At 33.5% G+C, this 23,285-nt stretch overlaps 3 protein-coding genes across 6 annotated transcripts; all 3 read left to right on the forward strand.

Annotated features, from left to right (window-relative positions):
- The first annotated feature begins 4,919 nt into the window (after positions 1 to 4,919).
- On the forward strand, positions 4,920 to 8,592 carry LOC25499424 (uncharacterized). Of its 2 annotated transcripts, none has more exons than XM_013594688.3 (3): positions 4,920 to 5,649; positions 5,935 to 6,063; positions 6,928 to 8,592. In XM_013594688.3, the coding sequence occupies exons 1-3, from the start codon at positions 5,197 to 5,199 to the stop codon at positions 8,350 to 8,352; spliced, it is 2,007 nt and encodes a 668-aa protein (XP_013450142.1). In that variant the 5' UTR covers positions 4,920 to 5,196; the 3' UTR covers positions 8,353 to 8,592. The 2 variants fall into 2 exon arrangements, with proteins under 2 accessions (XP_013450142.1, XP_039683672.1); XM_039827738.1 differs by having other exon boundaries at positions 5,935 to 6,021.
- Positions 8,593 to 10,532: 1,940 nt separating this feature from the next.
- Positions 10,533 to 15,139, forward strand: LOC25499426 (putative pentatricopeptide repeat-containing protein At5g37570). Of its 3 annotated transcripts, XM_024771268.2 has the most exons (4): positions 10,534 to 12,380; positions 13,183 to 13,487; positions 13,594 to 13,871; positions 14,253 to 15,017. In XM_024771268.2, the coding sequence occupies exon 1, from the start codon at positions 10,608 to 10,610 to the stop codon at positions 12,267 to 12,269; it is 1,662 nt and encodes a 553-aa protein (XP_024627036.1). In that variant the 5' UTR covers positions 10,534 to 10,607; the 3' UTR covers positions 12,270 to 12,380; positions 13,183 to 13,487; positions 13,594 to 13,871; positions 14,253 to 15,017. The 3 variants fall into 3 exon arrangements, with proteins under 3 accessions (XP_024627035.1, XP_024627037.1, XP_024627036.1); XM_024771267.2 differs by having other exon boundaries at positions 10,533 to 13,487; positions 14,253 to 15,139; XM_024771269.2 differs by having other exon boundaries at positions 10,533 to 13,487; positions 13,599 to 13,871; positions 14,253 to 15,139.
- A 2,539-nt stretch (positions 15,140 to 17,678) lies between these two features.
- Positions 17,679 to 19,808, forward strand: LOC25499427 (secoisolariciresinol dehydrogenase). The gene is made up of 2 exons (XM_024771084.2): positions 17,679 to 17,763; positions 18,963 to 19,808. Exons 1-2 carry the CDS (start codon positions 17,729 to 17,731, stop codon positions 19,750 to 19,752), a joined length of 825 nt encoding a protein of 274 aa, XP_024626852.2. The 5' UTR covers positions 17,679 to 17,728; the 3' UTR covers positions 19,753 to 19,808.
- Positions 19,809 to 23,285: the final 3,477 nt, after the last annotated feature.

The raw sequence follows: 23,285 nt of genomic DNA on the forward strand, positions 1-23,285 counted from the left end.
GTAGGGACCAAAAAACATATTTAGCTTTAAAATAATTGGGATCCACTTATGTGGGGACTAATTTTAATAACGGAGATAAAATGTGAGGATTTTAAAAACGTTTAATGAAATGTAGGGACTATTCTTCAAAGGGGCGTAAAATGTAAAGACTAAAAATATTTAACCCTATTAATTAATATACTAAAATTAGTTATTTTGTTTAAAAAAATAGTGTATTATTGCTAAGATAAAAATAAATGAGTAATGAGTTTGTTTAACATGTGCAATATTGCATATGTTAAAGCAACTAAAAATAATAACTTTTTATTGAAAACAATAATTATTTATTAAAAAGTTACAATTTTAATATAAAATGCAAAAAAGTCAAAGCTACTACTTTAAACTTCTTAACATATGCAAATTTGCATATGATAGAAAACCCCTAAGTAAATTTATATTTTCAAGAAAGAATTTCTATTAAGGGATTCATTGACCATTGACCTTAAGACACTCGTTAGAAAGACCTTAAATTAATAGTTTAACTGTATTTTTATTTTCTACAAATATTTTTCATTTTATTCTTTATTTAAGTATAAATTTGTTTACTTTTAATCCTAACTAATATTACCCTTCAAAAAAAAATCCTAACTAATATTAATTTTTTATTTTTGGCGCATATTATTTTTAGTCCATGAAATCTCACCATGGTTAGAACATGCCTCAAAGATATCATTGACTTATTTTAAATATTCGTATGATATTATTAACTTTTTTTTTTGTTGAAATAGGATATTATTCACTTTTTAATAATGCTAGCAAGTTCACTTTATGATTTACATTGAATTGGAATTCATCAATGCAAATTGGATCCAGCATTAGGAATTAGACTTCCACAACATGTATGAATTTTGGTTAATAAATAGGCTTAATTATACTTTTGGATCCCTATTTTTTCAAAAGTTGTGGTTATGGATCTCTAACTAATTTAAATACAAAACATCCCCCTATGTTTTGATTTTTTGACAGTTTTGGACACTCAGTCCATTGTTGACTCGGTCAACGCTGACGTGGCACCCTAAATAAGGTGCCACGTGTCAATATTTTATTTTATTTTTGCCTTGGGGTCCAAAACTGCAAAAAAATCAAAACATAGGGGGCTGTTTTGTATTTAAATTAGTTAGGGGTTCATAACCGCAACTTTTAAAAAAATAAGGGTCCAAAAGTGCAATTAAGCCTAATAAATACACCCGAATAAAATTATTTTAGTGGAGAGGACTTATAAGGATAAAATGACATGCTTGATCATATCATGAAGCTCATGTACTCCAAAAAGTACGACGTATCTAGATACCACACTAGAAGTATCATGATTACTTTTTATTTACTTTTTAAAAATATTTTACCCAATACTTAAACAATTTATAGATTGTAACCAAAAAAAAAAACAATTTATAGATACATGTGAATATGTATCTTAGAAAAAATAAACGGTAGAAAAAAGGTGAAACAGAGTTGTGAGAATTCAACTAAGATATGCATGATTCAACTCAAGATGGTGCTATACTTTTTTTTTGTTTTTCGAGAGGAGATGGTGCTATACTTGAATCAATATTGTTGTCTTTTGATGAATCATATTTAATAGTCATAATTTTATGGATGATGAAAGAGAAGATACTTAATTTAATTAGAATTTTCAATTGTTCATGTTGCAATTTTTGATTAGAAATTATATAGATCTAGCTTTACAATTTATTGATTTTTTTGGTTAAAAGACTAAAATTACAAAGCCAGAAAAGGAGAGGAAAAAAAAAAGCAAATTAAGCTCTACATAACCAAGTTCTCATAGAGTATGGAGAGAGTAGGTCCAAGAGGCCAATCATAAGAGATGAACTAAGAGATCTATGCTGGGAGAAGCTCCAAACATAGCTAGGAAGTCCAAACTATTTTCTTTGAGAGTGTGTAAGCGACGTGAACATGTAAGATTAAATAAAGAAGATCTTATGTCATGAGTCAAATTGACATAATCGTGACATTTTGACGTTGCATTGTGGATAATATCAATACAATGAAGAGAATTTGTGGATTAATCGATGTCATGGTAATTCAATTGCTTAGTGTGTGTTTGGTTCTGCGGTGGAGATAATTGATTTTGACAGAATTGATTTTGTTAGAATTGATTTTTGTTAAAAGTGAGTTGAATGTGAATTGATTTATGTTTGGATACCTTAAAGCAAAAATAATTCTTATAAATTCATGTTGTTTGGATAACTTAGATCAAAATTGATTTTGAATGCATAATTATCAAAATGGGTATTAAATTTTTTTGAAGATTAAATTCATTTCTATTTTATAGTTATTTAAATTTTGTTGCATTATTAATTTGATTATTCATAAAGAAATAAAAAAAATTAAATAAAAAGCATATTCCAGTAAAAAAAAAAAATTGTATAAATTATAGATAGTTTAATTTTAGTTAGATATATTATATTAATTTTTTTACTCATTAATTGCCAAATTGTGTCAAACGTTTTTTTTTTTAAAGGATTAAGCAAAATATTAATGGGCTTTTACAAAAATAAGAAAGTAACGGGCTTTTGAAGCCCAATTTCAACCTCTTCTTTAACCTAGAGAAAGAGAGAGCGTTAAAGGTTGTAGTACCATGAAACCTGTGTAACCTGAAGCTTGAAGCCGCACCATGAAAACAAAATTGATCAATGAAAAAAATCATCATTGGCAGTTTTGTTGGATTGAAGGAAACTATTTACATCTGTGGGAAAAGGAAAAAGGGTAATTGGGGAAATGAAACTGCCATGACAATGACAAAATTAATTCTCAAAATCACGTTGTCGCAAAAGCTCCGAATTGTGGCTTCTCACAAACGTGAGTTTGGGACTATATTCACGTTTTATAGAATCGCTTCTGAAGCTGCCCAAACATCAAAAAGTATGTTGAAACCACGTTTCAAAAAGCAAACTCGCGTTTGAGGCTTCCAAACGCGGAACCAAACAAGCACTTAGCCAATAATAGACTCAAATGAATACCATGGAACTAAACATGAAGGATATCAAAGACTCGTGAAAGGAGACCAAAAAACTAAATATCAACATATTTGAATGATGATGAAGCAAACCGGTGAGTCCAACTCTAATAAAAAAAAGTTTAAATAAATAAATTTATCTCAATTTTTTTAATAGAAAAATGATAACAAATGTCCTTAAACAGTGTTGAAGCATTCAAAAACAGTGATATTTATATTGAAAATTATACAGTTATGAATTTTACTTGTATTTGAGTTGTATTTTCAAGATAAAATTCATTTTTATAGGTTCCTTAAACATGCACATAAGATATTGTTAACAAAGTTTTAATTTTTTAGCCATCTGTTTTTTTTTTTTTGTGGTATCCGGAGTATGAACCTCAGACCTTGTATATATTATACATTGTCCCTACCAATTGAGTTAAGCTCACATGGACATCTGTCTTTTTTTTTTTTTTGTGGTGGCTGGAGTTTGAACCCCGGACCTTGCATATATTATGCACTGTCCCTTCCAACTGAGCTAAACTCAAGAGATCATCCGTCTCTCATTTGAAAATAGGGTAAAAGAGCTAATTAAGAACGTTTTTTTACAAGTTATAATACTCCTTCCGTTTCAAAATGAGTGTGATTTATTTTAGTTGAAAAATTTGTTTCAAAATGAATGTCACTTTCAATTTCCAATACAATAATAACACTTTCTTTTCAATCGTACCTTCAATTAATATTATATACACTATTTTTAAAGTATTATTTTTTTTAATGAAAAATAAACCAATAGTTGATTAGGGTAAAATTAGAATAATGTTGTAAAACAATATCTCTTTTTATTTTAATTAATACATTTCTTAATATGTAGGCTTAAATGCTCTTTTGGCCCTTAAGTATTTATTTGGTATCGCTTTGATCCTTTAACTAAAAAAAAGATTGTTTGAGTACTTTATCTTTATCTCCGTTACCTGTTTTGGTCCCTTCTGTTAAAAAAAATAATCAAAAAAACATTAGGATTTGTACTATTCCTCTTCTTCCTTCTCTTTCATCCTCTTCTTCATGATCTTCATCATCAACAACACACCAACTCAGAAAAAAAAAAATCTTTTTCAATCTTTACCAATTTAGAACCCAAAATCCACCATTTCTTCAATCTTATTCTTCATAGTTTCCTAAAACCATTTCCATTTTTCTCTCTCACCAAAACCTTGAATCTAGAAAAACGACAGTGGATTGTAGATCCTCCCAGAAACGGCGACGATGACTGTTGATGATGAGTTATTGAACTCGAAAATGAATCAATGTCCTGCAAGATGAATTTGGGCATGGTTAAATAAAAGAGGGGTTATGGATTTGGGTTGAAGATGAATCAATGTCCTGCAAGATGAATCAGTGGATATTTTTTTTTTTAGTTTTTTTTGATTATTTCCTTTTTTTTTGGATTTAATTGATGAATATGATGAAGGTTTTGATGAAGATGATAAAAAAAAACTTAAATGCTCTTTTCGTCCCTTAAGTATTTATTTGGTATCACTTTGGTCCCTTAATGTTTTCAGAGCCAATGTCAAAACGACACGTGTACTACACTTAACGTTTTTTATTAAACCTAACAGAAACCTGCCAAAGCGATACCAAATAAATACTTAATGGACTAAAAGAGTATTTAAGCCTAATATATATGTAAAATCTTAAACGATATTCATTTTGAAACAAAACGGAGAGAGTAAGTAATAATATCTTAAAAATAATCTGAATAAATTTGGTGAAAACGACGTCCTCCTAAAATAAAATAAAATAATTAAATTTGAGATGTTTGTCAAGAAAAAAAAAGTCGAAGCTGATGTCAAGTTGAAGTTGGCAACTGGCAAAAAGCAGAATACACCGTGTCGCTCCCTATAATAGGAATGAATTCCACATTCTCATTCAACACTATTCATATCCAAAGTTGAAATCGCTTTTCGTACTTCACAACACAATCACCAGTACCACCACCATCAAATTCTCACCCTCCAATCACGCTCATTGGATTCCCCCAACTTCATTTAATCCAACCATCCACATTCCGCCACGTAATCACTCCCACTCTCTCTTCCTTTTTTTTCCCACTTGCTATGTTTCATCAAATCTAGCATCAATTCATCAATACAAAGACAAAGTAGTAGTTACTTACTAATGCTTAAACAAAATCAACAATGGACATGATAATTCCTGGTAAAATACGGAAACGAGGATGTTCATCATCAGCATCATCATCTTCCTCAGTAATTAACCACAACTACAGATTCAAACGTGCTATTCTTGTAGGTAAAAGGGGAGGCGGATCCACTACACCTGTACCTACTTGGAAGCTGTTAAGCTCGCGATCTCCAGCGTCGGCGATGCGGATACTTGAATCACCGAGATATCCACCCCCACCGTCGCAATCGGGGAGTAAATCGAAGCAAGCTCCGGTATCGGCGAGGAAACTAGCGGCGACGCTTTGGGAAATGAATGAGATTCCTTCGCCTAGTGTTAAGGAAATGAGTGATCATGTGAAAATGAAAAAAGAGGTTAAAGCAAAAGATAGGGTTTCAACTGCTAGGTCTATTCGTTCTGGTTCTTTGCCTCCTCATTTGTCTGATCCTTCACATAGCCCTCCATCAGAGGTTTCATTTTTGTTTCTTTTCAAAATTTAATTAATTTTGTTTATGGATTATATATTTATATATTTATTTATGTCATTGTGGACCTATTGTATTGTGAATTAATTTATTATTAAATAATAAAATGAGGAATATTCTGAGTCCAGATCATGTGTCAGTCTGGAATTTTGCCTTCACTTACAAGCAATAATGTTGAGATTTAATTATGCACTATTGCATAATTTGGTTTGGAATTATTATGTATATGGATATTTCTTACTGAGTATTGTTAATTTTTATTTATTGTAGAGAATGGATCGATCTGGAATTGGTAATCGACATAGAAGAACACCCAGCAATTCACACAGGTTGAGGCTAACAGAACAACATCACCATGTTGGTCCTTTGGATTCTTTTAGTAATGCCAGTTTTATGGAGGTATCTCATACAGAGTTTTATGTTGTGGCTGTTTTGAAAATGTGGATGATTTTGTCTATTTGTTATTGGAATAGGCAACTTACATGTGTAACTAGATAGGAAATTGATTTTCTCATTGGGGATTTTTACTTGATAACTTCATGTAGAATTTTTTATTGGAGCAGATTTTCTTTTGTTAATCTTTTAAATGACTTTGTCATGTAAATTTTGTGTCCATTTCTCACTTCATTGCATCAAATAGGTGGATCCTATCATAATTTGGCAGTGTCTTACGAAAAGAAAGAAAAACACAATTTTGACACGGCAAGAACATGAAAGGATTCATCCTCGATGAAGCTAATTTGCTGTGCAGAAGTACGAGTCTTGAATAAATGACAAACCCCATGTAAAAATCAGCGGAAGAAATGAAACGATGTTTGAGTTGGAAAAGAAATCATCAATAGTTTGACCTGTGTTCACTTTAGGTCATTGTTTTATAGATGGATAAATAGAATAGATGAAAATGTTCTGTTGCCAACTGCCATGTTCATTGTTGATATGCCTTTGCTATTCATTGTATTTGTAATGCATCTACTTGAATTTTGATGGTATTGTTGATATTCTTCATGAAGTTGTGAATAGAAGATTTACCGAAAAAGGTTATGACATGCCAATGTGTTCTCTATTTGTATCAGAATGACTAGAGTGCATGTCAATTTTAATTTATACATTATTTTGTTACTTTGAATGGAGAGGTTGATTTAGTTCTATACTGCTTTCATGACATGTTTGCATAATACCCTCTTAACTCTTTGATAATTTAAAATGTCTCAAAAATAACGTATGATGTGCATGTCTTATAGTTGCATCTTGGTTTTCTTGCAGATTGAAACCAGATCTCGAGCACAGACCCCTGCTTCATCTACTGTGGGAGTTAAACCGCGTTTGAAAGATGTCAGTAATGCATTGACAACATCAAAAGAGCTACTTAAAATTATAAACCGCATGTGGGGTCATGAAGACCACCCTTCTTCTAGTATGTCCCTTATATCAGCTCTCCATACTGAGCTGGAGAGGGCTCGCCTACAGGTCAATCAGCTTATCCACGAACAACGTTCAGATCAGAATGAGATAAACTATTTGATGAAGTGTTTTGCCGAAGAAAAGGCTTCTTGGAAAACAAAGGAGCGAGAAATTGTTGAGGCTGCAATTGAATCTGTTGCAGGAGAACTTGATGTAGAGCGGAAGCTAAGGAGACGGTTGGAAAGCTTGAACAAGAAGCTTGGGAGAGAACTGGCTGAGACGAAAGCATCCCTTCTTAAGGTGGTGAAAGAACTTGAAACTGAGAAGAGAGAGAGAGAAATTATTGAAAAAGTATGTGATGAGTTAGCAAGAGATGTTGACGAGGATAAAACCGAGATAGATAAACAAAGGAGAGTGTCAACAAAAGCTTGCCACGAGGTAGAGAAAGAAAAGGAAATGATGCAGTTAACCGATATGTTACGCGAGGAGAGAGCTCAAAAGAAACTCTCCGAAGCAAAATATCAACATGAGGAAAAGAATGCTGCTGTTGATATGCTCAGGAATCAGCTTGAAGCTTTTCTAGGCAGCAAACAAGTAAGAGAAAAAGGACGTAGTTCCACGCACTTGAACGACGAAGAAATTTCTGCATATCTGAGCAGAAGCAGATTAGTCTCCCATCATACTGAATATAAAGAAGATGATGGAGAGGTTGACAATGGTGTAGAGTGTCAAGAGGAATCCGGTGAAAGTGACCTGCATTCTATAGAGTTAAATATGGACAGCAACAACAAAAACTATAAGTGGACCTACCCTTCTGAAAGCAGATTTGATACAAGAAAATATCCAATTGAGGAAGAAATAAAAGGTAGGAGGTCTATCTCTGGAAGAGCTTCAAGGATAAGCACATCTCTGCAGAGGAGTATATCAGATGGAGTGGAATGGGGGAACCAAGGTGATGAGAAGCTCCAAAATTCAGGAGATGGAATAGACTGGGAAAGCTTTTATGAACTGGAGAAACAAGCTCAAGGAAAAAGTTACGGCGATGAAATACAACAAAGTTATAAATCAGTGAAAGGTTTAAAGGATCAAATATTAGCTGGTTCCAGGCTTGCATCTTCTAAAGGTTATGCTAGTCCAACCAGACAATTTTCACAACCTTGGCCGTCACGAGATCCCATAAATAGCTTCCAAGAGAGACATGCTACAATGCAGGGAAATGGTCAAAAATCAAGGTTAGGGGAAGCCAGGGGCGAGGCTCATAATTTAATAAGGAAGTCTAAAAGGTGATAAAATGATAAAATCACTGCCTTGTTAGCCAAGCAAATACCCCTTGCTAGGAGAAACAAAAATAAGCTTTTCTCCATTTCAAGTTTTTATATTTTGTTGATAACCATGTAATGGTAAAGTTGCAGCACTCGCTGCTTAATTTTTCAGTTGACCAATGCGAGCAATTTTATTTTATTTTTCCTTTTCTTTTCTCCTGTAATAGATGCTGACGTTGACTAAGAAAACTTGGCTTTTTCTTTACCAGTTGGTGTCTTGCAATGTACTTCAATCAGATGGTTTGATTCAGACACTTTCGCCAAATAAGTACTAGTATGAAAAATAAGGTAAAAATGAAGAAGTACATGAGTTTCCCTCAAAAAAAAAAAAAATGAAGAAGTACATGAGTTGGAACTTCGAACTAACAGCCAATGAGGTAAAAATAAAGAAGTACATGAGTTGGACTTCGAACTAACAGCCTGATTGATTTGAAAATGGTTTATTGTTTATTCTTTAAAATAGTAAAATATTTAGTAGTATCAAACTAAAATTAATATTTATGATTAGGCCAAATACCTCCCTGGGTCCTTTAAGTTTCATGTATGTTTCAGATAGATCTTTTAAGTTTATAAGGTTTCAGATAGGTCCTTTAAGTTTCGAGTTTGTTTCAGATAGGTCATTTAAGTTTCTAAGGTTTCAGATAGGTCCTTTAAGTTTCGAGTTTGTTTCAGATAAGTCCTTTCTATCAACCTTCGTTAAGCCAAAGTTGATTTGATAGAAAGGACCTATCTGAAACAAACTCGAAATTTAAAGGACCTATCTGAAATCTTAGAAACTTAAAGGACTTATCCGAAACAAACTCGAAACTTAAAGAACCTATCTGAAACCTTAGAAACTTAAAAGACCTATATGAAATAAACGTGAAACTTAAAGGACCCAGGGAGGTATTTGGTCTTATGATTAAATGCACTTTTGGTACCTATATTTTCATTTTTCTCAAGTTTTGACACATCTATTTTAAAATTCAGTTTTTTGGTTTCCTATTTCAAATTTTTGTCTTTTGATCCCCTATCCCCTACAAGAAACTTGACTTTTGGTGAGAGTAAATTTTCAAAGGTAAAAGTCATTTTATCGTAGATATAACCCTAAGTACCTTGACACTTGACTTTAATTGCAAGTAAATTTTCATAGGTAAAAGTCATTTTGTTGTAGGTACTAGGTATAGCCCCAAGTACTTAAAAACTTAACTTTTAGTGTTAGAAAATTTCTTTAGATAAACGTCCTTTTACCGTAGGTATAGCCACAAGCATCTATACTTACAGGTTTTTAAGTTTTGATTAAGCATTATACCTACAACTAAAAAAAGTCCAAAATAAATTTGAAATTTAATTTTAGTACATTGTGAATGTGAATTTTTTTTATGACTAGATCAAACCACCTCTTTTCAAATCTGGCTGACGGTGCTCATTAAAACAATTATAATCCTCTTTAGAATAAAACAACTTCGTTGAAGGTTTCTTTGTTTGTTTGACAGTTGTTACGTAATCAACTTCTAACCAAAGATAATTTGCTTCATCGACGAGTCCTCCCGCCTAATTCCAATTTATGCATCGATGGATGCGGGTGGGAGGAAAATTCTGTTCTTCTTTTTATGTTTTGTGAACACATTGGGAGTATATGGTTTTATGTTTTTCAATGGTTTGGAATCTCTTCAACACACCCGTATGATCTTGGTGACCACTTCACTTAATTTGCAGAATTATTATGAGATAACTATAAAAAAGTTCGATCTTCTCTTCACAAGTCAACCAAATCAGTTGAAGATAATAGAAAAATAAAAAAATGAAAATTAAAAGCTAAATTATATTTTTTGCTTTCAACCACCAAAAGGAATGAAATTTTTAATTTTCATTTTTGGTGGCTAGATCCTCTCAAAGTACGGATTTTGTTTCATAGCTTTTGTTGTCGTAACTTACTTTATTTTTCTATTACGAGAACTTTAAATTCTATCGTTTGCACTCTTTAAGTTGGATATAATATAATATTGACTAATCAAAACATGGAGTTTTTAAATCTCAATTGTTTTCTATGGATATTGGAAATTTTAAATCTCAATCGATCAATCATTTTTTTTCTTCTTGAAATATCAATTCATTAAATAATCAATATAAAAAATTTAAAATATGTTCTAATTAAAAAAAAATAAAAATGAAGCTTTTTACGTAAGAATTTCTCTTCCACTCTCAGCCGTCGTTTCACAGTGATTCGCCGTCGTTTCCATGCTTTCTTCACTCCAACAACATTGTTCCTCTACTCGTTCATCTGCATGCATAGCAACCCTTCTCAAAGCTTGCAAGAGAATCCAACATCTTCAACAAGTTCACGCTTCCATCATTCAAAGAGGCCTTGAACAAGACCAGTTCCTCATTTCCAATTTCATTTCACTCGCCAACACACTTTCCATTTCCACTCTCTCATATTCCACAGCGGTTTTCAACCGCGTTCTCAATCCCTCTACATTCCTCTGGAACACTTTCATTAGAACACATTGTCAAAGTAGCTTCTTTTCTGATACAATTTCCGCTTTTATTCGCATGAAAGCGGAAGGGGCTGTGCCTGATAGTTACACTTACCCTTCTGTGATTAAAGCATGTTCCGGTACGTGTAAGGTTTTGGTAGGAAAATCGGTTCATGGGTCGGTGTTTAGGTGTGGTTTGGATCAGGATTTGTTTGTGGGTACTACTTTGGTTGATATGTATGGTAAATGCGGTGAGATTGGTGATGCTCGTAAGGTGTTTGATGAATTGTCTGACAGAAATGTGGTTTCTTGGACTGCTATGGTTGTTGGGTATGTTACTGCTGGGGATGTGGTTGAGGCAAAGAAGGTGTTTGATGAAATGCCGTTGAGGAATGTAGCTTCGTGGAATGCTATGATTCGGGGTTTTGTTAAGGTTGGGGATTTGAGTAGTGCTAGGGGTGTGTTTGATTCTATGCCGGAAAAGAATGTTGTTTCTTTTACGACGATGATTGATGGATATGCCAAGGCTGGTGATATGGAATCGTCGAGGTTCTTGTTTGAACAAGCTGCGGAGAAGGATGTTGTTGCCTGGTCTGCTTTGATATCGGGGTATGTTCAGAATGGTGAGGCTAATGAGGCGTTGAAGGTCTTTCTTGAGATGGAATCAATGAAGGTGATACCTGATGAGTTCGTATTGGTTAGTTTGATGTCGGCTGCTTCTCAGTTGGGTGACTTAAAATTGGCTCAAAGGGTTGATTCTTATGTAGACAACAGCTCTATCGATCTTCAGCAAGACTATGTGATTTCAGCACTTGTGGATATGAATGCAAAGTGTGGAAACATGGAGAGGGCGCTGAAATTGTTCCGAGAAATGCCTAAGAGAGATTTAGTCTCGTATTGTTCAATGATTCATGGGTTTTCAATTCACGGGCATGGGGAAGATGCTGTGAATCTATTTAATAGGATGCTGATGGAAGGGATAGTTCCAGATGAGGCGGCATTCACAATTGTCCTGACAGCTTGTAGTCATTCAGGGCTCGTTGATAAGGGTTGGAAATACTTCAACTCCATGGAGGAAAATTATGGCATTAGTCCTACACCTGATCACTTTGCATGTATGGTTGATCTTCTAGGTCGGTCTGGGCAATTAAGGGATGCTTATGAACTTATAAAATCAATGCATATAGAGCCTAATGCTGGTGCCTGGGGCGCACTTATTGGAGCATGTAAACTACATGGTGATACAGAGTTAGGAGAGATTGTTGCTAATCGACTTTTTGAACTCGAACCTCAAAATGCTGCTAATTACGTGCTGCTGTCTAACATCTATGCAGCAGCTGGGCGATGGAAAGATGTTTCCCTTGTGAGAAGTAAGATGAAGGAAAGAGGAGTGTGCAAGATACCTGGTTGCAGTAAACTTTAGTACAATGCTGAGTTATTTGTGGTTCCATGTATGAAGTTCTCAATGTACAGAACATGGAAATCGGTATGAGTTCTTGTCCAGTTGATCTTGAAGCTCAGCAGTTATTCCATGGTAGGTAAATTGCAAATTAGTTGATGGTATATAAGTTTATTGCCGTTTTTCACTAACTGTCACATATAATTTTAACATGAAAGAGCATGAGAGGATCCATTCTCATTGAAGTGAATTTATGCTTTCTTCTATGTTACTTTGGATTGAAGTTTTAATTTCATTTATGTCGTTTTTAGGGGTTGAACCTATCCCGCCTTCATAAGATGCCCTGTCATGAATAGCACTATTTATTCACAACGTATTTGTTTATAATTTTTCAGTATTTCTTGGACCACAGGATATTAAGAGCTTTTTGCAATTTACAATGAAAATGCTGTGTATGTCAACTGCCAAGGATTTGTGTTGATGCCCTTACCATTTATTATATTTTTAATACATCTACTAGAAGTTTGATGATGTTGGTTACAAATTAATATAATTTCTTCATGATTGTGGATAGAAGATTTACTAAAACAGATTGTAAAATGCCAATGAGCTCTCTGTTTATACCAGAATGGCCAAACTGCATATCAAAGTAAATTTATACTATCTTTTTTGTTTCTTTAAATGGAGAGCTGTTCATTTAGTTATTTCTTTCTTTTATAACATGGTTGCATACCTCTTAACTGTGTATCAAATGTTTTAATTTTATTAGTAAAAATTATAAAATTAATATTTCTAAAAAGTGAAGTTCAAAATAAGTAACTCAAGACCAGTTTTTTACATCTAGCTCTTGCATATCTTAAGCGCTCCATACCTTGAACTGCACACAGTTTCAAATGTCTTTGCTGATTCTCTGTACGTTTTTGTGTATCCTTTTAAGGTTTTCTTCCACCTCAGTTGGTGGTATTTTACTGTTGCTTTTATTGCCTTGGCCCTTGAGAGAGTCACCGCTATTGCTACAGTTGTTTATGAAGCTTCACTTGTAGCTAATTAAGACAGTGAAGCTAATGCCTTGTTAGGGCAGAAAGCGAGCCTTGACAATCAAATCACAACTTCCTTGTCTTCTTGGATTACCGGTACCAATCCTTGCACATGGAAAGGATTCAATGTGATCAATCCCAGTCTATTATCACAATAAATATCATCGCAATAAAGATCTCAAGTAGCATTGAAGCAGGTTGGCAGGTATTATTTAAATTTCTATCGTCATCATCTGTTTGAATAATATTTTTCTGTTTCTTTCTATCATCATCTCCTTCTGATATCCTGTTTGTCTTTTCTGTGTTGGCAGCCCAGATTTATATGGTGACGATAACATCAAACTATTCACTTATTGGACAATGGATTCTCAATTCGATTGCCCCGCTTTGTTCTTTCTTTTAATTCATTATAACTTGTCTAATTACTTTGATAGATTGATGCATATCAAGCAATGGGTTGGTATAACCTCCCTTGCTCTGGCTTTATTCAAATTATCAATGATATAGGTATGGGAGCAAGCATCTTCCCACTTTCTAACCATGCTTCATCCCAATAGGGAGTATAACTTTAAGCATCCTGGTATGCGAGGTACACATTTTTTATCCTTTTATAATATTGTCTTTTGTTGTAAGACATTATGGAAAGAAATTTTGCCCCACACTTAATAAACACTAAAATTGTATCAATGAAATTGTTATGCACAAGCACACACACCATTTTTAATTGTAATATTTTGATATTGATTTTATTATTCCGTCTTTTTTATTTTTGCTATCTTGTTTTTTTCCTGATTATGATTGAATCATGTGTGCATCTTTTGATGACTTTTCTATTGTCTCTGTCTGGTGCCAATTCAGTATTTTTGTTCCTTCTATTGTCATGTACTCAAGCACACACACCATTTTTAATTGTAATATTTTTTATTTGAACATATTAATCAGTTCATCTTTATTTGATTTGCAACTGTAGCACCAAGAACATTTTGAGACCCACTCCCTGTAGATGGTTGAAGACTATGGAACCCACTTGAAGCCATCACACCACAGAGACCACACAGTTAAGCTTGTCAAAGAGAAAAGAAACAGAGTTGCAAGGAAGAGGAGTCAGGGGGAAGCCGTCACAGGGAGGAGCTGATGCAAACGAAGGAATACTCGGTATCGTATCACACGGAGGAGAGATCAGCGATCAAAGGGAGGGAGATAGAAAGATGCAAGGGTTTCTTTTGTTTGTGGGCATGAGTGAGAGGGAGATCAAAGGGTTTTGTTCGTTTTACAAAACTGGATTTTCCCAAAAGAAATCCAACCCAAGGATAAGAGGCTCATCAATACATTACCCCAACCCGGAGGTTGTACGGTTCAACTGCAAAACACATGATCTTGACCACAAACTCCCTTCCGGCGATCTTAATTGAATCAGAGCTCGACTCCTTGGCGAAGGATCGTAAGATCGTACGGTCCTACGACCCAGCACTTGATCCTGATTACATTGCATAGACTGGCCTGTCATCTGAGGCTACCACACACATCACTCTAAGTAAGGGGGAAAACACCCCTCATGCAAATCATAACATTTTTCCAAAAGTTATCCTTAACCGCCTTTTCCACAATGATCCCATCTTTACTCTTTGCAAGTTTACCGGACTTCCATTCTTTCAATGTGAACATAATAATAAGTGCTCTGTAATTGTCATGCAAACACTCTAATGTCAAGTAAGTCGTTGCAGGTTAAATCAAATAGTGTCTACAGTAAATTTGTGCAATAAAAGAATATGATCTTGTGTAAATGAATGTTGTGATATTTTTTATCACTATAAATCATATCTTTGTGGAAAGAAATCTTCTCAAAAAATTTCAACATTAGGTCGATTCAATGAGCTGCACATGGTGTCCAATACAACTTCTCCCACTTTTGCATCAACAATTACCCATCAACTTTGTATAATTTTCTGCATTGTCCATAAAAATTGGGACAAGTTCTTCAACAACCTTTACAACAATATCATCTTAAAAACATTGTCGGCAGTTTTTGCTTATGTTAGATGCGTCAATAGATTTCCTAAAAATGGCTCGCTTGAGAGTATTCACCAAAAAGTTCAGTATAGTTCTTCCAAGTATTGGTCCAACCGTCGGTCATTATGGTGTATTTTAATTTCTTCTTAACAACCCTATGATCTTACCAATCCTCATTGATTTTACCAATATAATAATTCAAATATTTCACTCTAATATCATGATTTGGTGTTGGCTTAAATCCTTGACCATGTTTAACAACATATTTTACGGTATAATATTGTTGCAAGGCAGACTTGGTTTTTTTTTTAAAATCTCTTCTGATTCTTAAAGAACCCACATTTCAGCAGAGTTAAACAACAGTTTTTTCCCACTGCAAACTTGCGATTTCAACGACACCACGCACCTCTAGTATTGCAGTACAGAACCATGGCTGTTGTTTATAGGTATTTATGATACAATGAGGCGGCACGCCACGCGATCTTGACTACTTTGAAAGTACCCAGACCTTAGTTTTTCTAAAAATATTATATCTTCAGCACGGGACAGGTACCATATTCAATCGATGCAACATAACCGTTGCATAATTTACGTAAATTATAATGTTTTATCTCAATTAATCGTGCAGAATACTTCAATCATTTAGGATCAAATAATTGGTGTTGTTGGTATTGTTTAAATTTGACAGAGTATTGGTTAAGTACACTATATAGTAGTATATCATTATCGCAATATTTCTCTTAGAAAATTATTGTAACATATCATTATTAGTTTATATAAATGTACTGGTTTAGCCAAGAACATTTGAATGAGATTACAAGGATCTTCTTCTCTCTTAACCAAAGGTGGGTTTAAATCCAATTCTAAAAATGTAACTGTTTTATATTTTATTGCGGTTCTAGCTTAAGGAATTAGTTTCTACAACATAGATATATTATTCATTCACCCCCTCAAAAAAAGAAGATATACTCATTCAAAAAAATAAATAATAATATTGTTATTTCAGATTAGATGGCTGTATTTGTCGGTAGGGATGAGAATATGTTAAACTGACCTACAGAGGCCTACGACCTAGTCTAATGACAGTTTAGGTCAGATCAGACTTCTTTTTTTAAATAGGGAAGGCGTAGACCTTTTTAAAATCCTATTATAAATTTGTTAACCTTTACAGTAATTTAAGCTTACTAGTCTACGTTAATTTTTTACATGTTTAAATGTATTATTATAAACTAGATTGAAATATGATATAACATATAACGAAATTCTTTAAAAATTCATGTTAAATATCAAAGGAGAGATTAATCTCATTGATATAATAGTTCGCTAGTCTATTTAACCTTAGATCAATTTACTTATTTAAAGATATTCATATGTAATAAACTTTCAAACAGACTAGCAGACCATATCAGACTTTTAGAAGGCCAGATGCAGGTCTAAAAAATAAGCTTTTGGCAGGTTGCATACCAAACTTTAAGTCTTTAAATTTTTGACAGGTGAGGATTAGGTTTTGCAAAGCTTAACTTGACCTAACCCCATTCCAACCCCTTGTTGTCAAACACTAGAATATATAAATTTTATTTTTACGTGATAAGATTCCAACTTAATTATTCTTGATCCATAGTTGGAGCTAACTTCGGCGTATTACATTGAGTTGCCGGCTACAACGTGGATCTTGACACACCCAAACAAATACTGTTGGAGTTTGTGATTATTTGTACATAAAATATTAGTACTACCTTTGTATTGGTACGTCTTTGTTTTTTTTATTTATTTAACTGGACTTGTTTGTTAATATATTGCATCATATGGATTTCATGGATGAAACAAAAGATATGAAAAAGAGTGAATAATTTCTTAATATACGGACGGTTATTTCCATACAAAGCGAGTGGCTTTGGTTGCTATTAATTAAGCTCGTTTTCTCAGATTTCTAATACTGTTGTTGGAAATTTAGGTCTTAATTAAAAACAGATTTCATAATACATGTTCAACAATTATGAATCAATAGCGGAAGCAAACAAAATATTGAACATGATTATGATCGGATCTACGACATATTTGATTTATCAAGGATATTAAGAATTAGGGTATTAGGAATATCTGGATAAAGCTTTTGTAGCAGCCCTCTCATCAACAACGATAATCAAAGAGAGAAGATGATCTGAGTATTGCCGTGTACGGTATATTCGGGACCATAGCCTCTTTTATATATGGCCATTAGGGTTTCCTATTATTCCGTTAATGGATCATCCAGACATCCACTCATTGAAGTCCATATCAACTAATTAAATATTTAATTAATTATCCAATTAAAAATCTAATAGCTAATATAATTATTATTACGATATTTATCCCTGATATTGGAATATAATAAAATATTTCAACAACTGTTCCCTCCTCTCATTTTCTCAGATTTCTCTCTCTTTTTTATAGATCATGGCAAGCTCCAGCCCTGCCGCAGTCAACGGAAGGTATGCTTCGTGATCTCAACAATTTACTTTTGTGTATGATTCTATGTGTCACATTTGAAATATAATATGTGAATTTTTTCTTCAAAAAAAAAAAAAAGAATATGTGAATTTTGTATGAATATTTGTGAGCTTATAAAAGATCACACTATTGTATTTATAATGGTAATAATATTGAAAAACAACTAGGAAGTTGTTGCACTTATAGGAAATATCTACATATTCATAATTCTAACATTTCATATTATTTGTCATTAGAGTACGAATGGAATGTTAATTACTTTTCTCTATTATTATACTCTTATTTATTACTTGATCTCAATTTGTATAACTACTCTATTAACTACTACTATATTAATAAGGGTACTCTAGCTAATGAAGTTCATTTTTATTTATCAAGTGGTATAGTGATTAGAAATTTATCCTTTAATATGGTGAATATGTGAGGATTTCGGGATTCGAACTTCAACCCTTGCATATCGTAATGTTCCTACCAATCAAACTATACTGACAAGGAAGTCAATGAGGTTCACTTATCATAGAAATTAGTACACTCAATCATTTTATCAAGAGATGTGCATAACTTTAACGACACTTCCCTCAAAAAAAAAAAAAAACTTTAACGACACTTGATAGAGAGAATAGAAAACACCGTGGTTTAGTTTCAGCCAAAAAAAACTTCAAACTTTGGTAGGTATAATTTGGTATATATTGTTGTTTAGAGTCATAGGAATCAAATTGTGTTTAGAAATATGGATTTTGATATTATTCATTCGTTGGATATATTGGAAATTTTATACCGGAAAGGAAATGGTTATGCTTATTGCTAAATCAGATGAAATAATTTTATTTTTTTAAAATTTTGATACCATATGCTCTAAAATAGCATAACGAAAATTATTAAAATTTTAAAGTTGAATTACAAACTAAAATTTGAAACAAAAAAGGTGAAATTAGTCTTCCTTTGACGTCTCTAACAAATTTTATATTTTTCCGACTAATTCAAATTTTTCTAGTAATATTTGTTCAGGTATTCATGATTTTTTTTGAAGGGTTTCATGATTCTTTTATTGCTATAAAAAAGAAGATAATAATTAATAATAAGATTGTGCATTTAGATTCATCTAAAATAGACATCAACACTCAATAATAACATGAACTGTGTATGAATTTAGGCCTAACAACTCTTTTCTTCTATGCAGACTAGAAGGAAAAGTGGCGTTGATAACCGGTGGAGCTAGTCGAATTGGCAAACGCACTGCAGAAATTTTTGTCCAAAAAGGAGCCAAAGTAGTGATCGCTGACATCCAAGATGAACTTGGACATTCGGTTGCTCAAACCATCGGATCATCAACATGTACATATGTACATTGTGATGTCACTGATGAGAGCCAAATAAAAAATGTCGTGGACACAACCGTACAAACATATGGAAAACTCGACATTATGTTCAACAATGCTGGCATAGGAGGGCCTAACAACTCTCGGATCATTGACAACGATAAAGCAGATTTTGAACGTGTTTTAAGCATCAACGTGACAGGTGTTTTCCTCGGCATCAAGCACGCAGCACAAGCCATGATCCCAGCTCGCACCGGTAGCATCATAAGTACTCCTAGCATAAGCTCTTATGTTGGTGGTGCTGCCTCACATGCTTATTGTAGTGCAAAGCATGTTGTGGTTGGTTTAACTAAAAATGCAGCAGTTGAACTTGGACAATTTGGGATTAGAGTTAATTGTGTGTCTCCTTATGCTCTTGCAACTCCTTTAGCAACACAATTTGTTGGATGTAATGATGGTGAGCTTGAAACTACCATGAACACGTTGGCTAATCTTAAGGGTGTGATTTTGAAAACTGATGATGTGGTAAATGCAGCACTTTATTTTGCTAGTGATGATTCGAGGTATGTGAGTGGCCATAATTTGCTCATAGATGGAGGATTCAGCATTGTTAATCCATCCTTTCACATGTTTCAGTATTCAGATTCTTGATTTTGTTTACTACCATGAAGCAATAATAATTATGAAGAAGTTAGAATAAGGGATCAACTTGGCTTTGATTGTAATTTTATATTGTTGCTACAAATGTTTTGGATTCTTCTGTATCTTATGCTTGGGTTTGTACCTATGGGTGTGGTTATCATGCATAAGCCTAACTTATGCACCATGCATAAGCCTGCATTAATCCAACCCATTATGCACCTAGCCCAATAGAATTGCTTCCTACATCCCAAAAGAATTGCTTCCTACACCATGCAAGCAAACAAGACAAAACAACACACATCACCGTCTTCCAACAAACGGTAACAAACACGACCAAACTTCCACCTTCGCAAATCACGCCAGAAGCAAACTTCCACCACCGGAAACCGTTCCACCACTGGAAACCGCATTCACCATAACCGCATTCACGTCGGAAACAACATTCACCACCGGAAGCAAATCACGTCGGAACGGTAACAATCACGTCGCAAACTTCCACCACTGCAAATCACGTCGGAAACAAACTTCCATAGCCGGAAATCGCATTCACCATAACCGCATTCATCATCTTCATCATCATCGCCGCAAAACAGTTGCAAATGATGAAAACAAAACAGGTTTCATCTGTAACCCTAAATTCACAGTTTAATTTCGAATTGGTTTAATTTCTGCAAATGGTTTCATAGTGTTGATTTGTTTAATTTCTGGAAATGGTTTCATAATGTTTAATTTCGAATTGGTTTAATTTCTGGAAAATCAACTCTGAAAACCAATATGTTGTGTAAATGGTTTTCGCAAGTTTTACTCTGAAACCATTTTATGTGACAACTTTTGTTTTAGGGACTTTGTTAGCATAGCAACACATACACACACACACAAACATAAAAAAATTAACAAGAATGGTGTGTGTGTTGAAGGAAGTGGTTGATCTCACAGCACTGCATAACTTCCCAAAATCCTTACCTATTGTTGCTACTTCTATTTCTATCTGTTGCACAACCATATCTATATGTATCCAACAAACCAACCAAGAACTATAAAAACTTAACAGAAAGAAAAAATATATATAACATAAAAGCTTAAAGTGATTTCAAGAGATAGGTTGGGAAAATTTGCCGGTGTTTGAAGACAAGTATGTAGTGTGATAGTTGTGGATGTTCTCAAGAACAAAAAAGTGTTGTTAGAAGACTAGAGCATTATTAGTTTAAGTTAAGTTAGTGCATTTTGAAAAGAACAAAAAAAGTGTTGCTAGAAGACTAGAGCATTATTAGTTTAAGTTAAGTTAGTGCAAGAGTTGATTGTGAGTCAAGAGTTGATGAAAGTTTTGGTTTTAAGAAACAAAAAAATGTAACTCTTCATGGACGTGAATGCTTAAACTTTGACCCATCTATTTGTGTCTCTATTATAGTCCTCACAGTTATTGTTTAATTATTTATTAGTAACATTTTGTCATATTAGGGAAAAAATTGCCTATGTGTGCCTTTGTGGCAACCAGTTTTAACATGTGTAAGTAGATGTGTTAGTCTTGCCTTTCTCTTAATTTCACTTCAGATTTTTTTTATTGCATTCTTGATTTTCAATAAAAACCAATGTGTTTATTATTGTATGTTTTGTTTAAAAATTATGCCAAAACCAATGTGTTGTGTAAATGGTTTTTGCAAGTTTTACTCTGAAACCATTTTGCTGTTGAAATGGTTTCAGAGTGTTGATTTGCTTTGAAACTGTTTTTAACAATCTCTTTAACATCCTCTAACATAAATTACTCACAAGAGAGCCACCTTATGCCAGAAGCATGCCACTCTTAATACCACACAATAAAGGATTTCTTTCTGTCGGCTGCAATTCAAAGATATTCATTCATATCGTGTGTATTTTAGATACGTGTAGTATAAATTAGTAATACTCATAAAATTTAATTGTGTTTATTGTTGAAATGGAACTGGTAGTACATATGAAGTCTGAAAATGATCCTGTAAAGATGATGAGTATAAATTAATCTCTGACGCATTGCAACAGATGAGTATAAAAAAATGTGTTCTACTTTAAATTTAATTTTGGTACAAATAGGACCACCATAATCACATACAATGAGGCCTAGACGTCACCGAAAGAACGTTAATCATGTTTCTTATATATAAAACCAAAAAATACATCGTTATATGCAGTGACGTAAAAAAGAAGTTAGGAACTAGATCAACTAAGAGTTTATTCGATGCATGGATTTTCATTTAACTATCTGTTTATGTAAGGCCTTAAATTTTTCAGGAAGTTTACCATTTCTTACAAGTCACTGTACTCATGGCTCAATCTTTATATCTGTGAGAAGTATTCCTAACCACTTGCTTGTATGAAAAAAAACATCCTTTATTAGATATTTATTTATGTTTCATAATCATTTTGTATTCACTAGAAAATGCTTTACTTCCTATCTAGTTGTTACTTTTTTCATTGACGATGTGATAGAAATAAAGAGATAAAGAAAATGAGTTGTTGAACGAGTGTAGGAAAATTTGTGATGTTTAAATATCATTGTTGATTGCATCTCCCTGCTTTCCTTAGGTGTCGGTGTCACTAGTCCATTGTGTGAAAAATATAATAAAGCATCCATCCTAAGAAAGAGAATTAATGTCTTAAAAGACTACTGTATAAATTGGTCCAAGTCAATATGTGCTGTTTTTAAGAGTAAAATTTGTGTCAGTTGGAATCTTTTAATTTTCTCCTCATAAAATTCAAGACTTACGTGAAAGAGGAACTCAATGGACTCTGCTAAAAAATTTCTCTACCTTGTCACAATCCAAAATCATAAACACAAGTTGTTAGTGTTATATAACTCTTTGATTCTACTACTTCTCAGCTTCTCTTTTTGCTCTTGTTCTTCTGATACCATATCTATTTGGTTTTATTGTATGTGTGTGTGAATTATTTGAATATAATCACGTGTGTTTATGCCGACACTGAAATGAAACCAAATATATTAGTGTCACAACTTCTGACACGCGCCGACATGACCTGTTGCGGTTGTCCTAATTTTTCCGCTCCGCTATAGCGGCCAGCGTGGCCGCTTTTGACAACAGAGGCAAGAATGTCTCATGTTATTGAAAATCCAATGGCACATGATCCAACTCAACAGTTGGATATCATATAAACTGAGATCAAATAGCAGAGTAGCTGCAGTGTTGTGACCTGTGATTACACTTCTATAATCAGCTGAATGGAATGATTCTGTCCATTCAAGCAGTGTAGAGTTTGATTCTTCAGTGCTAAGGTTGTAACAGATATGATTGAAGAATATGGTGGTTGCATGTTGACTGAAAATTGTATTTCCCCTGTGCCTAAAATTATGAGTATAGACCAATTAAATAGGTTTACACTACTTAATTAAATTGATACCAAAACTATTACAATTCTATTTATTCTCTTCTATCGATCAGAATTCTTGAACTCACGCTTTCATCTTATTTTGAAAAATTCATTTTTGTTATTTTTGTTGATTATTAAGATGAAAGATGTATTTTTCTGAAAATGATATTGTGACCAGTCTG

The sequence above is a fragment of the Medicago truncatula genome, chromosome 7 (genome assembly GCF_003473485.1).
Source record: "Medicago truncatula cultivar Jemalong A17 chromosome 7, MtrunA17r5.0-ANR, whole genome shotgun sequence".
NCBI lineage: Eukaryota > Viridiplantae > Streptophyta > Magnoliopsida > Fabales > Fabaceae > Medicago > Medicago truncatula.